General features: G+C 47.4%; 3 protein-coding genes across 3 annotated transcripts; all 3 read left to right on the top strand.

The window, feature by feature from the left end:
- Positions 1-373: 373 nt before the first annotated feature.
- Positions 374-890, top strand: PtA15_1A428 (uncharacterized protein; the record flags this gene model as incomplete). The annotated part of the gene is made up of 3 exons (XM_053165455.1): positions 374-423; positions 507-639; positions 726-890. The coding sequence occupies 3 exons, from the start codon at positions 374-376 to the stop codon at positions 888-890; spliced, it is 348 nt and encodes a 115-aa protein (XP_053016645.1).
- Positions 891-3,221: 2,331 nt separating this feature from the next.
- On the top strand, positions 3,222-4,951 carry PtA15_1A427 (uncharacterized protein; the record flags this gene model as incomplete). Its single annotated transcript, XM_053165454.1, has 10 exons — positions 3,222-3,252; positions 3,317-3,333; positions 3,417-3,461; positions 3,537-3,743; positions 3,817-4,050; positions 4,126-4,149; positions 4,238-4,314; positions 4,409-4,588; positions 4,664-4,749; positions 4,875-4,951. The coding sequence occupies 10 exons, from the start codon at positions 3,222-3,224 to the stop codon at positions 4,949-4,951; spliced, it is 978 nt and encodes a 325-aa protein (XP_053016644.1).
- Positions 4,952-10,797: 5,846 nt separating this feature from the next.
- On the top strand, positions 10,798-11,829 carry PtA15_1A426 (uncharacterized protein; the record flags this gene model as incomplete). The annotated part of the gene is made up of 4 exons (XM_053165453.1): positions 10,798-11,238; positions 11,332-11,454; positions 11,547-11,694; positions 11,780-11,829. 4 exons carry the CDS (start codon positions 10,798-10,800, stop codon positions 11,827-11,829), a joined length of 762 nt encoding a protein of 253 aa, XP_053016643.1.
- Positions 11,830-14,545: the final 2,716 nt, after the last annotated feature.

Here is a 14,545-nt window from a genome sequence, read left to right as displayed (position 1 = left end):
TTCACCTCGGCCACATTATCCATGGGACCTGTTACAATGACCTCATCCTCCATGTTCCAGCCCTCACTCGCAAAAACATGGCTGGTTTAACAACCAAGGCCTGATCATGTCATGGGGGATGGCAACCAGCTAATGTTGCTCGGCGGATAGCCCAACAGGCCAATGCCCAAGACCACGGTTAGTTATCCGGATGGCCGGATGTGTAGTGGTTAGGTCTATGAGGACGGAGAGATTTGAAATTGCTGCGGATTGCACAGCAATCACAAACCTAACCATCACTGGGTGCATTAATCACCACTGAATCGCGGATGCAGGCTCATTGTTCCAGCCATCCGCACTCTCCCACGCCCGCTGAGGATGTTTGGCGCAGTCAATGGCCTCAGGTCCCCTCCCTGAATTTTTGGCGACGCCCCAGATCCCCCAGTGAGCCCGGCAGCGGTCCTGGTAGGTCACAACCCATTTTTTTTGTGCTTCATGCTGACTGACTGCCCCTGCGAAGTGCAGAGTCATAACCAAGCAACCTTCAACGAACCCAGCCGGCAGCTGGATGGCTATGTCGGGACCCGTTTTCTACATGTGATGACAAAGGCCTCAGGGATCCCACCCGCGCCAGAAGAAGTGGACCAACTCTATGAAACAGTGAGTGTGAGCTCCTATCCCCCCCCCTCACTCCCATTTTATGCCTTTTGTTTAATCCTCATATCACTATTCCCCTTACCCCCCAGCTTACAGAGGCAGAAAAATGCAGGGTTGTGGTCTTGTCCGGCGTATTATGGTCGGCGTGGGTGACCGCACCTTTTGACAACAACGACGGTGGCGCACCCAGCCCCATCCCCAGAGGTACCACTGACCCTTTTTACGGCCGTTGGGCCGCGGTCATGACCACATAATCAGACAACTTTTATGCGCAGGCGGCCACAGCTATTTTTATTCCCCGCCATTTCCAACAACAATCTTCTCCTCTATCTCGCAACTTGCGAGATCAATCCAGACAATCAAGAAAATGTTATTGGTTGTTTCTTTATGGCCAACGGGCCGTGGTCATGACCACATAGTTAGACAAACTTTACCCTTTTCACTGCGCAGGCAGCCACAGCTATTTGTATTTCCCGTCATTTCACTGATCATGCAATGAAATCCTGAGTTAGTTTCACCCATCATGTTGCCCGCGCGGGCTGCCCCCGCACCACCATCCCCAGTGTTGTTTGAGCTGAGCCCCAATTGCCCACTGCTGCCTGGTCGAGGCGGCCTGCTTTTAGGTGGCAATTGGCCCAATTCATAGCTCCTGGGGTCGCAGCTACGTACGCCTACAAACCTTGGATGACCCACACATGGCTCGCATGTGACGCCCTTGTCCCATCTGCCACTGCGCCACCGCTGACACCTCGGGCACAACCCCTTAACCACGCCCCACCGCCCTCACGTCGACCCCGGGCCCCCCCTCCAGTCATACCTGGCACGGTCCCCGGGCGTCCATAGGGCCGCCGACAACCAGCCTGCCGGCGCCAGGGGGCCGTCACTTTGACGCCCTCAGGGGAGCTACCGCCCATGGGGCGTCACCTTGTGGCGTGGTGTGAATGTATCCGATGGCGCCCCCAAAGGATATGGTCATAGCGCGGCACTCAGGCGTCTTCTGACATGCGGGGTCCATGGGGCGCCACGGATGCCGCCACTTTGACGCCCCACTCGCCCCGCGGTGTACATTCTTGAAGAAGGTGGAAGTGGTCATTTCTAAGCACTTCCCAACCTTTATTCTCACAGCGTGAAGTAATTGTAGGGGGAAGACACCGGAAGGATGGGAAAAAACTCCCACCAAAAGGGTGAAAAACCTCACGCCAAAATCTTGTGATTACCTGCAAGTCCCTCCTTCGCCGGAGGAGGTTGCGCTTCGCGCCAGCCCAGGGCCCCCGAAGCGAGGGACTTGTGATAAGTCAGGGCTATGGATGGCTTGTAATGTAACGCTTCGATGAACGTGGGGGGGTCCTATCCTCCCCAGCACAGTATTCAATTTTTTGGGTGTAGTATCAACACAGCTGTACTGCCAGATTACGCGTAATCCAACATACTATGTACGTAGCTACGACTGAGTTGCTGCAGCTACATATGCGGGAGCTTTTTGGTGCAGTGTTTGGGGAAGGCTGAAACATGTATGTACCATTCCTGTCGCAAGTTTCACCCTTGCCCATCTGCATGAAACAGGCAAGGCGATCACGTCTTTTTGTCCGTAATTTACGTGTAAACGGACAAAGCGGCAAGGCGATCCCGCTATTTTGTCCGTTTGTGTGTAAACGGACAAAATACATAGCAAGGCGATGTGGCTCAACTTGAACTCGTCGTGATCTCAGAGTGTTCAACAGACAGATAAATTCGCTACATTCAAATCATGCTCGTTCCACGTGCAGGGAAACGAGCCCTACTTTATCTTTTAATATCAACTAGGGGGTTATCCTGTGAAAAGCAACTCAACGTAACAAAGAATAGGATACGAACTTGGGGTGCTCGCGGTGAGCAGATCTCATCTAATTTCTCACCAACATTGGTTTCTGCTAGTTTCTGCACAGAAAAGCATATCTGAGGTTTAATTTCAATGTTGTTTTGATTCTGACCGCCAGTATTCGACATTGACAACGAGCCTTGCCATAAGATTCCCTTGACACCTGCTTTGTGGTCTCAACTTCGAATGAACGATTATCTGGACAATTACCCCGGCGGGTCAAAGATAACTTTGCAGGTAAAGAAAGAAGACTCCCCTCATACACGACAAAATGCATGCAAGAACATCACTCCGTTACTCCGAAAAAGCTCACCGATTGATTAATACGACTTTCTTCTGCACTCCGATGTGGGGTAACTTCTCAGGAGTACGCCAGTCATGTGGGGGCGACAGATTTCTCAGCTGGGATTGGCGAGCATCCACACAGTGGCCAGGTCAGTTTCTGTGCAGAATTGACAACGCAGATGAGAAAAAAATATTAGACTGAATGAAGCTTACTTATTTGTGGGGGGGGGGGGGACTACCTCCAGCTGTGTGAAGCCGTGAAAGGTCGAGATTGGTATGCGCTCGTGGCAGCTCAGAATTGGAACTCATTTGTCAACAGTCTATATGATTCTGCCGGTTACGCGTCAGTGATTTTCAGCTTCCTCAATCTGCGCGTGTGTGTAAACGGTAGCAGCTTCTCTTGATGTATTTTCTAACGTCTTCAAATATCTGCTGTTAAACAATGATTCATCATCCCTCAGCTTTGGAACAATGTCAGGTATGAGCCGTCTTTGCAGATTTTTACAGAAGAATAAGCTGAAATGGTATGTGTTATAGGTATCATACCCGAGATGGTAAATCCAGTTATTTAATGTCATGAATAGGTATAAAACCTGCCTATAGCTTAACTTGATTATTATCTATGAATGTGGCTTAGTTGATCGACTTCGAAAAAGATCCGAGTAGGGTGTATGAGACTGCGGTAAGTTTTTTTCTGCATCCTCTTCATTTCAACACATTTTGATCGGAAGTTCCATGATTTTTCCCACTCTTCCAGGCGGCTTATGTGGGGCTTGTCACCACTTGGGTGACCTCCTTCCCGGGATGTATATTTAATTCCTGGGCTCCGATTACCAGCACAATGTTTGCCTCCTGGGGAGAAATTGCATGGGTTTCATTCGCAGGGGGGATGTATGTCTCTACTGCGTTTGCTTTTATAAACTCGGTCATATTTGTTGGAACTGGTGAGGATCGTTTCACAAGGGTAAGTATCCAGCTCTCTGGTGTTATTTAGCATCAAAGATTCACGCTTATGTATCTTCCGCATTCTACTACAGGGAGCAAACATAGCCGCAATGATGGCTCAAGCTCAACAAGCGGTCCATTCAACTATCTCCAATATCACCCAAAATGTCATAAATTCACCAATCAGTTATCTTGAGGGTCTTGCCGGGATAAATCGCGATGGAAGTTTTCTCAACGAGGTACCATCTAATTTCCAGAACAAATTACAAAGAGAGTTGGAGCTTGCTTTGAAATTGAAATCATTGGCAAAGTTCTGGAGAGTCCAGGTGAGGAGAAATTCACCAATTTTGATGGCCATGTTTCTTGATTTGATGAATTGGGGATTCTTTTGATTTCTTCAGAATGCCTTCATTGTCCGCGGTAGTGTATGTGTTAATTCTTCTAGAGAAATATTCTAGGAGATTAGATTGGTCAATCCGCTTACAAAATCACCCATTAATTCTGCCTCATCAGGATCCTTGTATCTACTCAGGAGTCAATGGGGCTTTTGATGATGCTGACAAGCTATCATACTGCGGGGAAGATGAAATGTGAGTATGAATGTTCATTTGCACTAATTATCTAAAACAAGAGTATATGCCATGAACTAACCCAAAAGATAAAAACAAACATAAAATATTATAGAATGATGAACATTGTCAGGGCAGAAAAAAGTGGAAATGGATATGATCCAACCATTTATCATGCTTCTTTGGTTGAATCAAAGTATGGGTATTCTTCCAAGTTCTTGACAACTTTGGCCTGGGAGTGTCAGTCAAAATATGGTGTATTTGAGTATGATTGGAGTTCTTACCACAACAGCAGGTATGTGTTCATGTTGAAAAAATTGCAATTTAATGCTATTGGATGCTAAACTTGATGATTTGTCCTATCATGAAGTACCACCAACCAATCAGAGCTGAGGAATCTTTCCCAGGCAGGAGACTGCTATTTCAATCTTCCTGTATGTGACTTAACCCACCCTGGTAAGCTTTTGATCCCATTTTCCCCTACTACTCATACCAATCCCCTGAAATTTCACAAGTGAGTTAATGGAACCAATACCTCCCATCAAAATATTGTTTATCATATGTTGATCAAAACAATAAAGACATCAAAATTCTAAGATCTACCACCAACAAAACTTTGACTCAGATCTGCCGGGAGGCTGGAGGATTGCCAATATGACTGTTACTGGATATTACAATAAAAAGATCTATGATTCATTACATGGGATCATCAAATGTAGTATAAATTTTTGTAATAATTGTATATCCATTAGGGGGGTTCACGATTGGATAAAACGTTTCTGGTGAACCCCTAAAAATTTTCTTGCTGGTGGATATTCACACTTAAATTAAGCATAAAATCCCAACACAAACAACCACCAGAAGCAATAAACCGCTACTGGTCATCCCCCCGCCATCATAAAAATTTAGATAAAGCTACAAGTGCGGCTCCCACATCAGACCCCCCCCTCACCCGATTCCGGCAATACCACCATTTCCAACAGTCAAAGTCACACCTCTGACACCCCGTTGCCGTTTCACCCACCTCGATTGATCTTTTTTTTCGGCTCAGTTTTCCCAAATGAGCATATCCAGTCAGGTACATACATCTCCATTCCCATCCCTTTTGATCATCACTCACCCCCGACTGATCCCTTTCCCAAACGTTAGTTGGATCCAAGCTTGTTTGATAGCCCATCCGGCCTGTCTCCCAACGTATCCGACCTCCGCCTCCAATCCGATTGTAGCCCGTTGCTCTCGCTGAACGCCATTTCAATGTCAGGCACCAGATCTCAATCGCCTCCCCTGGACCCTGCCCCAGCGAGTGGGAAGCCAAAACGGGCCCGCAGGACTAAAGCGCAGATGATCGCACATTGGGCGCAGCTTGCTCGAGCCGAGGCAGAAGAGGCAAGAATCAAGACTCACGGGGTCGCCGATAGGTACAAAGGCAAAGGCGGAAAAAAGAATGCCCCCCGCTCTTGTAACCCTTGCCGTACTTCTCAACCGTTGAAACGTGTGACCACCCCGATCTCAACTCCGATTCCGCAGGGATCTGCCCCACCTGCATCCCAGACGACTGGCTCGGACGCTAACCCGCCGTTCGTGACTGAAGACTACAAGCATGTATGCTCTTACCTCGAGGAGGAGGCCAACTATACCCGCTTGTATGGAGATGGGGCCAAGACGGTGGTTGGCACAACCAAGGTCACAAAGGCGGCGGCGTACAACATGTTTGCAATCTACATTAACAATAAGTCTAACTCCCGCCTGCATCTCACCGGGTCCCAGCTCCGCCAACGAATCGATGGCTACAAGAAGAGGTTTGCGAAGGCCAAAGCGTGGGCCGATAATACCGGCGCTGGGATAGAAGAGGGTGAAGACCTACCTACTCTGGCCGAGATCCTCGAGAGTAAGTGCCCGTGCTACGAACGGATGTACTCAATCTTTGGAGGAAAGGCAAACATCACCCCGTTGGCCGAGTTCGACTCCATGACAGGAGGCAATCTTTATGATGGCTCCGATGACTCCGATGCTCCTCAGTCCACTCAGTAGATCTTCTATTCGGGCTGGGATGAGACTCAAGACGAGCTGCCCCCCTCGGGCATCATCACCCCAAACATCCAGCCTCTTCAAGATACGCTTGCACGACCTATTGACGGCCCGAACTTGGTTGGTGAGGATGAAGAGCTCCCTCCGCCCCTTGATTTCAGTGGGACTGCAGCATATCCCTCCCCGAGCTTGATATCTCAGCGTTCAATCCATCAAGCGACACATGGCAGTGCGGCCCCGAGTGCCGATCAATCTGCGGCCGACGAGGCGGCGTCAGCTGGCCGCCGGGCGTTCGCTAATCAACAATCAGCTGATTTGACTCCGGTGGGACCCAATCGCAGCAATCAAAGCAAATCCAAGAGTCTTGCCTCCGCCTTCGAAAGCGCCAACACGGAGAAATTCGCTCACCTCAAAGAGCACATGTCCTGGGATAAGGAGAGGGAGCGCAATCACCTTCAGCATGAAACTAACATTGGAACAGGCAAGGATGGAAAGTGCGCGCGAGTTCATAGGTCAGGGCAAAAGCGCCGCCGAGGTTGAGGCGCTTTTGAAGGTTATTTATGGATAAAGCCGAGTGGTTTGTCACTCTTGTTCCCTCTTGACATATCACTTCCACACAGACTAATACTGATATGTTATTGGCGGCCCTCTCAGTTTGTGTAGCGGTCTCTCTTCACGCAAGAGAGGACGGATTCCCTCCCACGCTTGATATTTGCCAAATTTTAGATATGCCCCCCGCCCAACTATCTGTGTAGTCATCCGATCCCCTCTCCCTTCACCTGCTGTGGTTTTAGCGGTCTCTCTTGACGCGAGGGATGGCAGATTCCCTCCCACAAATGATATTGGATCCTATCTCCCTTCACCTACACCGGGCGCATGTCTGCCCTATATGATCTGGCGCCAGCTCCTTATGTTTTCTCTTATTTGATATGCTTTCCTATCCGTCTGAATACCACATCCTGTTTGTTGGCTCCCTTGGAAAATAAATCATATTACTCGCTTGGACGGAATCAAAGTCGTCCATCATACATGATGATGAGAGTGACTCAGGGGCCAACAAATTAACCCAAGCCACATCAAGCCACATCCAAACACACAGCTCAGTTGTGGTTTGGACAAGCTGTATTGGGCCAAGCTGTATTGCCTGGAGGTGGTCGCCCAGGCTATATAACCTACTCCAGAGCTCTTCCTCTCACCAGCTCCCAGGAACCCGCGGCAAAAATGGCGATTAGGCATCGACGTACCCCCCCCAATCGCACTCACAGAGAACCCAGAAGAGCCTCATGGTCTAACGATGGCATCAACGGCGGGCCATCCAGCTTGATGATCCTCCTTGACTGGCTCGCGGTACCTGGCAACTACGACCGATGGAGGGGCGAGGGCCGTTTGTGGTTTGACCGGGCAAACCGAGAGCTGGTGACCAATGAGATTCGAGGGATCATGCTTGATCATAATATCTGACGAGATAATAGAGGTAATAACAGAAATCCCTGTTCTTACCTACCCGTACAAGCTGAAGTGACGAAGTGTTGGGCATATGTAGCTATAATCGATTGAATCCGATACCTTCAAAGGAGTTACCAGATAGCTCGTGATTTCATGGCCCAAAGCCAAGATGAGCTTTATGCCAGCCTAGGCGATGAGGGTATGCGGATCCTTTGGAGTGAGTTTCTCCAGGAAGTCCCTACACAGCCCGGCGCAAGGACTGATGAAATATGGCCTTGCTACCTCAGACTATACACTCCAACGATGTCCGCATTGGGATGTTCTGCATTCAGTTATGCGTCAAGAAACCCTTAGGGATTTTGTACGCGTGTACCGGCAAGGGAGAGGCTCATCCAACAATGAATCTCAACAAGTCATGCCTGAAAGGGCAGACCACGAGGACGGCAACGACTCAGATGCTACTACTATAAGCTCCTGAAAAAGAAATACATTTAATGTATTTAATCTAACCTCCTCCCCATAACAGCCCTACTGGTTATGAAATAAATCACAAGAAATAAAAACGTGAAAGAGGAACAAAAAGAGAAGGAGGGGATACCAATAGTGAGCAGAATCACAACGGCAATACTCCAAGGGAGTAATTGGTCTGAAGACAACAAGACTGTACACTATTGCAATGAGATCTTGCGGAGTCATCGTTCGAGTTTTCCGCTGGATGAGAATCTTCAGCCGGGGTATCCAAGACGTCCCAAGAATCGCCTAGACTAGCGAGCATGTTGTGCAGAGTGACACAACAGTGGACCCATTGGATTATTTGTTTCATGTCCGATGGCTTTTGGATCGCCAGTCGTAAGTGCTGGAGGGAGGCCCATCGGCCCTTGAGGATCCCAATTGTGTGCTTGTTTCGAACGCGGGACCTCGCCAAGCAGTAATTAAATTCTGTGTTCTCCTTGATGTATGCGGCGGGTGCCTTGTACGCCGGGATGCAATGGCGACTCAATTCATAGGCCGAGTCGGCAATGAGGTACTGGCCTGCTTGCAAGAATGTGGTCAGTATTAGTTTAACCACAACCACATGTCACATGATACCTCACCTGGGTCAAAATGAGCCTTGGGCTCTGACCAGAGCTTCATTTTCTTGAATACTAGGCTATCCCAGCAGGAGCCAGGCCAACCGGTCATGTACGCCGTGATGTACCGATCGCAGTCGCAGACTATCTGGCAGTTGATCGAGTAACGTTTTTTTTGATCAAAAAACACCTCGCCATCAATGCTTGGGCGCTGGTAGAGGGGGATGGTTGTGCCATCAACAAAGCCAACACAGCCTTTGAAGCCTTCAGCCTTCATAACGTCGGAGATCTCCCTTCGTCTGTTCGCATCCGGCCATATCAAGTGAGAACCAGACAAGTCGTTGATCGCGCGAACCACCCGGCGAGTAATTTTGACAACCGTTCCACGGCCCACGCAGAGGTTCCTGGCAAATCTTCCCACCGAGGCCCCATTGCCGTTGGAACCAAGCCTTTCAAGGGTGAGGGCTAACTGGTGAGGTATTGGGAGCTGTTGTCGAGGGCTGTTGCTCTGGAAGATCGGGTTAGCGTATATCTTTTCAAGAAGCCACACGAAGCCCGATTGCGTCGTTCGGACCGCTTGTTTGAAATCTTTGTCCCTCATCTCAAACAGGCGCACCAAATTGTATTCGTCGTGTGTCTTTCCCGGCGATCGAGTGTGCAAGTACCGGTTACTGAGCACCAAGCCGAGCATATCAGATATGGTTTTTTCATCCTCGAAAAGGAGTTCCAACACCAAAGCGTGCCCGGGATCGTCAGGAGCCACCGTCGCGCCAAGGGAAGGGACCGTTGGTATCCCCAAGATAGAATCAAGCATGTCGTCAGTCTCTTGATGATGAAGGAAGATGATCATCATGAACAGGTCACGAATGACCTGTTGCCGCTCGCTATACTTGTGCATCAGAGGTGACTGCCGGGGCAAGCAGGTGATGACGATACCACTCGGCTTGCTCGTGTGTTTGGAGGTGGCCAGGCGAGCGGGTGATGAAGGGGCCAGATGCGTGCCGGTCCAAGGTGAGGATGGGTGTTTGGGGGCTTCTCCTCTGGCAGGTGATTGGATGCCAGTCCGTTTCCATTGCTGAGCCACCAGTAAATTTTGCTGGTGGGTCTTTTCTGGTGAGTTAAAATTGAGTTAAAATTTTAAGTGCGCAGCGTGCGCAACTCTCCTGGTGGGGTGGTTAAAAATTTCTGGTGAAATCCAATCGTGAACCCCCCTATTGATGAAGAATACTTCATGAGAATATTCCAAGTTGATAAAGGTGATAAGAAACTTTGAATAAACTTGAAACCTCACCTATTGTTTAAATTTTCTAGAACAAGAAGTGAAATCAAAGGAAGGTTCAAAGATTCTTATCAAAACCATTATTTGTCAAAAAAGATAAAGCAAAAAAATCAAGAAAAAATCAAGAAGATGGAACCAGTTGGCCACATGCATGAGAAACCTTGGCTGAAACAATGATGGGAAAAATGGTTGTGTCAAGTGAAAAATTGGATGAACATTAATGAAGTTTAACTCAAGTTCAGAGTATATTCACTACAAGAAAACCTCTAGAAGCTGCCAGAAGTTGAATGTGGCATACTCCAGTGTAACTGCCATTTTACCTCCACATGATTTGATCATACTCATTCATGCACCATCACTGTGCAATGTGCAAAGTAACTGTGCATTGAAGCTTGATTGAAATAACCATTGGCAGAGGCTGGAGTACATATCACCCCAAGATTTCTTTGAGTTTCTGAATGGCAACTACCCCATTTATGTTGGAGTTCACAGTCATGTACACCAATATGTTGGTGACATGCAGTAAATTGTTGGGGTGCACTTAGGCCAACCCTGGAGATGCTCTTATTATGGTTTAGGAGAGCTGATCAAAAAGTGAATCCACTTCTGGCGTGTTGATGGGCTGTGGATACTCTGGCGGTGTGGTCAGAACTGAGCAACTGTGATTGGTCAGCAGTTGGAATGCCAGTGCTGTGGCTCGAGCCTCAGAACCAGCGGTCCGGACTCTGCACCGACAACCCTCCACTCATACCAGCACCCACCATCATCGACAGCTACTACCTCACACTAACAGCCACCTATCCAGCAGACTCGATGTCAGTCTCCCTACCCAGCAGCTTCATCCGGAAACTCGCACAGGCATCATCATCATCCTCACCATTGCCCGCCTCGATCAGCCGAACGGCCACGAGGTCGCTCAGATGTTCAGCCTTCATTCACCACCAAAGCCCTTCCACCATCTCTCCGCAGGAAACAATCAGCAGATCTATCAACCAAGCCAGCTATCGACTGTCTCCCTCACAGCCCAGCAAACTACCTCCCTCACAGCCCACCAATGTACCAGCTTCACCAATCAAACGAACTCCCCGGGCGACCAAACCAACCAAGCAAGTCATTAACCTGGTCAGTGACAGCCTCGCACCCCCCACACTCGCAGGTTTTTGTGTTTTCAAACTTTTTAACCTCGCTTGCACCTTTGAATCGTTTGTTTTCTAGACTCCTAGGGCGATTGATCACCTCTCGACTCTGCTAGACGGGCCCAATCCGAAGTTGATCCGGATTGGGGTGAAGAACAAAGGCTGTGCTGGGATGGCATACAACCTAGACTATGTAGACCAGGTACGCGCCAGACTGATGTCTCTCCTTGGGTAGGGTTGGGTCGGTAGTTTTGCTGACTCGATTGTTCTTCTGTCTCATTCCCCCATGTCCAGCCGGGGAAGTTTGATGAAGTCGTGGTGACTAAAAACCAGGCCGGACAGGAAATCAAAGTCTTAATCGACTCACGCGCTTTGTTTAGCATCATCGGAAGCACCATGGACTGGCAGGAGAGTAAATTGGGCAACAAATTTGTCTTTGACAGTCAGTCTTTTGTCTTTTTTTCTAACCAAAAAACCTGCCCACCAACTTCGTTTCTCGGCGGAAATCTTGCTTTTGTTTTTGGTAGATCCAAATATCAAAGAAGAATGTGGCTGTGGTGAAAGCTTCTTAGTCTGAATTAGGGTAGGCCCCCGTTCCCGGCCTCTCCGGGTATACCCGCGGTCCGGCCCGCGGATATAGGACTCCGGGACGCCTCTTTGTCTGGACCGCACCCGCCCTACCCGGCGGGTACGGTCCACGGGCGCCCTCAGAGATACCCGAGGCTAAATCGGGTATAGCACATTGGTCAGGAGGGCACTCTCACTTATCCGCATGAAAGAAATACAGAAAGGGTGTAGGCATCGTAGTCCTTAATTTGAATGTCAAGCGTTCATAATAGATTGTTGTAACTGCTATGAGGTGAATGTCATCGACTAAATTGTACTTCCAGTCGGGTCTCTTTGCAAAATCTGATTGCACAGCACCAGGAAAAATAAATTGTCACCAGACATCAGGTGACATCAAGTAAAAATGGCTGCTACTTTGTTCCTCCTCTGCTACTACAACAACTAGGCCACAATGGCCCCTTTGTTTCCTACAGAGAGCTGTCCATTTGCCCAGCTGTGCAAATGGTGCGGAGCTCATTGGACTTGGGCTGATGTCACCTGTAGTCTAGTGAAAGTATATTTTTCCTGGTGCAGGGTGCTTTTATTCTTAGTAGTTACTTGGCATTGTACCTTTTTGCCATCCTCAGCAACCTTGAAGTGCACCCAAACCCAACTTCTCTGCAGTGAGGAAGCGGTGGTTTCCAAATCACAATTCAGCACTCCATGAAATGGAGTACATAAATCAGAACTCTATCTCACCAATCTTGGAAGTTTCCTTTTGCTAGGGTGGAGCTTAAAGAGCAGAAGGTTTTTCATGAGAAGAAGAAAAAACAAGCAAGGAAACAATATTTAAGCTATTTTGAATTTTTGTAGAGAGTCTGGCCATCTTTGAGATGGTTTGACCAGCCTTTAGCGCTTTTAGAAGTTAACCTGGGGGCTAAAATTGGAGGAGGAATGGGCCAGGCACCATTCTTCTCCTCAACATGGGCCAAAACCCAATGATTCCCTCTTGCGTGTACCAGGTAAATTGGGTCAGTTCTAGTACCCTCTTCCTTTGTACCTAATTGGAGGGGCAGAAAAGTACTAGAACAATCCTGAAAAAGAAAGGCAATTGGTTGTGCATAAGAATTTGAAAGAATCTGGCCATGTGCCATTTTCCCCATCCATTTTTCCGGCGGGGGAACAATCCAGGATTGATTGCTTTTGACCTTGAGACCTTTGATGATTTCAGACAGAGACCAATTACCACTGTGCAGCTTGGAGTATGTCACTGGATTGGCTGCAATTTCTTCTAAAATCTTGTTCCTGACTCTGCGCCATCCAACTTTGTTGTAATCAAGAGCTTTGGAAATGCAGGAAAACCTGCAATTGCCATTGGAAGCAGGATTGTAAATGCTTGTGATGTACTGACACAAGTTAACCGGAATGTGAGGGATGTATGTTGCCTAAATAAGAAAGATTCACGAGTTCAGGTCTTTTGTTAGTATAAAGTGACACAAGAGAAAACAAAAGACCTTGGAATCAACTTCCACTGTGTCTTGAAATTCACCAACAGATATTTCTCCTTTGCCTTTGCTGTCTTGATATTTGCCAACAGATGCTTCTCAATTGCCTTTGCTTTCATCTTCATTCTCCAATCCAGAATTCAAATTGCCCTTGTATTTGGATTGACTGCCTTCAGAATTCTCATTTTCACAATCAATTTTTATTGCTTCTGAATTGTTTTCTGAATCACTTTTTTGGCTTTGGAGTAGTTGTTTTCACCGTTGTTGATTTTGATCCTCTTTGATTGTCTTTTTGGAGCATTGAGGGCTCTTTTTGTGGCCAACTGAGCATTTTTTCAGCTTTGCTTTGATGATCTCAAATGCCAATGCATTTTGTTTGGTTGATTTGGAATGCATAAGTGAAAGCCTCCCTTTGCATTTCATTTTAACTTCAGGTGCTGGAATTGGGACTGCAACATGATTTCCAGCAGCAATTTGATTAATTGTCTGCAGAATACAAGTAAGGTTGGTCATCTTTTCTTGAGAGAGGGCTACAGTCAGCTTGTTGATCTCTTCATCCAATTCAAAGGTCTCCGAGTTTCTTTTCTGTGAATAGAAGCACAATTGATTGATCAGAAATTTGAATTTATAGCCATATTTTGATTAAAAAGATTTTTTTACTGTGATTTTGGGATTATAATTTAATTGCCACTGCTTGTGAAAATTGCCTGGGGACAAAACATCTTGGATTTCCAACAGTTCCACAAGATTATGCGCGCAAGGGATACCTATGCCAATCAAAAGCGTTTTTGAACACATTTCAGTGGAATCAAGCTTCCCAATCTTATCATACTGAAGGAGACACTACTTGATTGCAAATTTCAATATCTTCCAAAGGAGCTGGATGAGGCACTTAGGAATGTTGACCAGGGTTTTGATGGTATCTTGACCAATTGACATTTGAACATGGTTAATCTGAGCATCAAACACAAGAGATAGAGTATTGAACACTGTAAGTAGATCACCCATAAAATTTGTCACAAATTTATTCAGATTTGTGTGACCAGATTCAACTCTTGATGTGTTGAGGTTTTGGAGGTGAGGGTGCTGGCAAGCCCAAGCAGCAACAAACAGATCTTTGACCAGGTTATATTTTGTTCAAGGTAGTCCCACACAGCTGGTTGATTCACCAGAAACTTGTTCAAAGTTTCAATATGTTTTTCATAGAGATTGGATGTCTTTGCATAGGTTAAATGCTGCCAT

This window comes from Puccinia triticina, chromosome 1A (assembly GCF_026914185.1).
Source record: "Puccinia triticina chromosome 1A, complete sequence".
Lineage (NCBI taxonomy): Eukaryota > Fungi > Basidiomycota > Pucciniomycetes > Pucciniales > Pucciniaceae > Puccinia > Puccinia triticina.
This window is presented reverse-complemented; position numbering and strand designations above follow the sequence as displayed.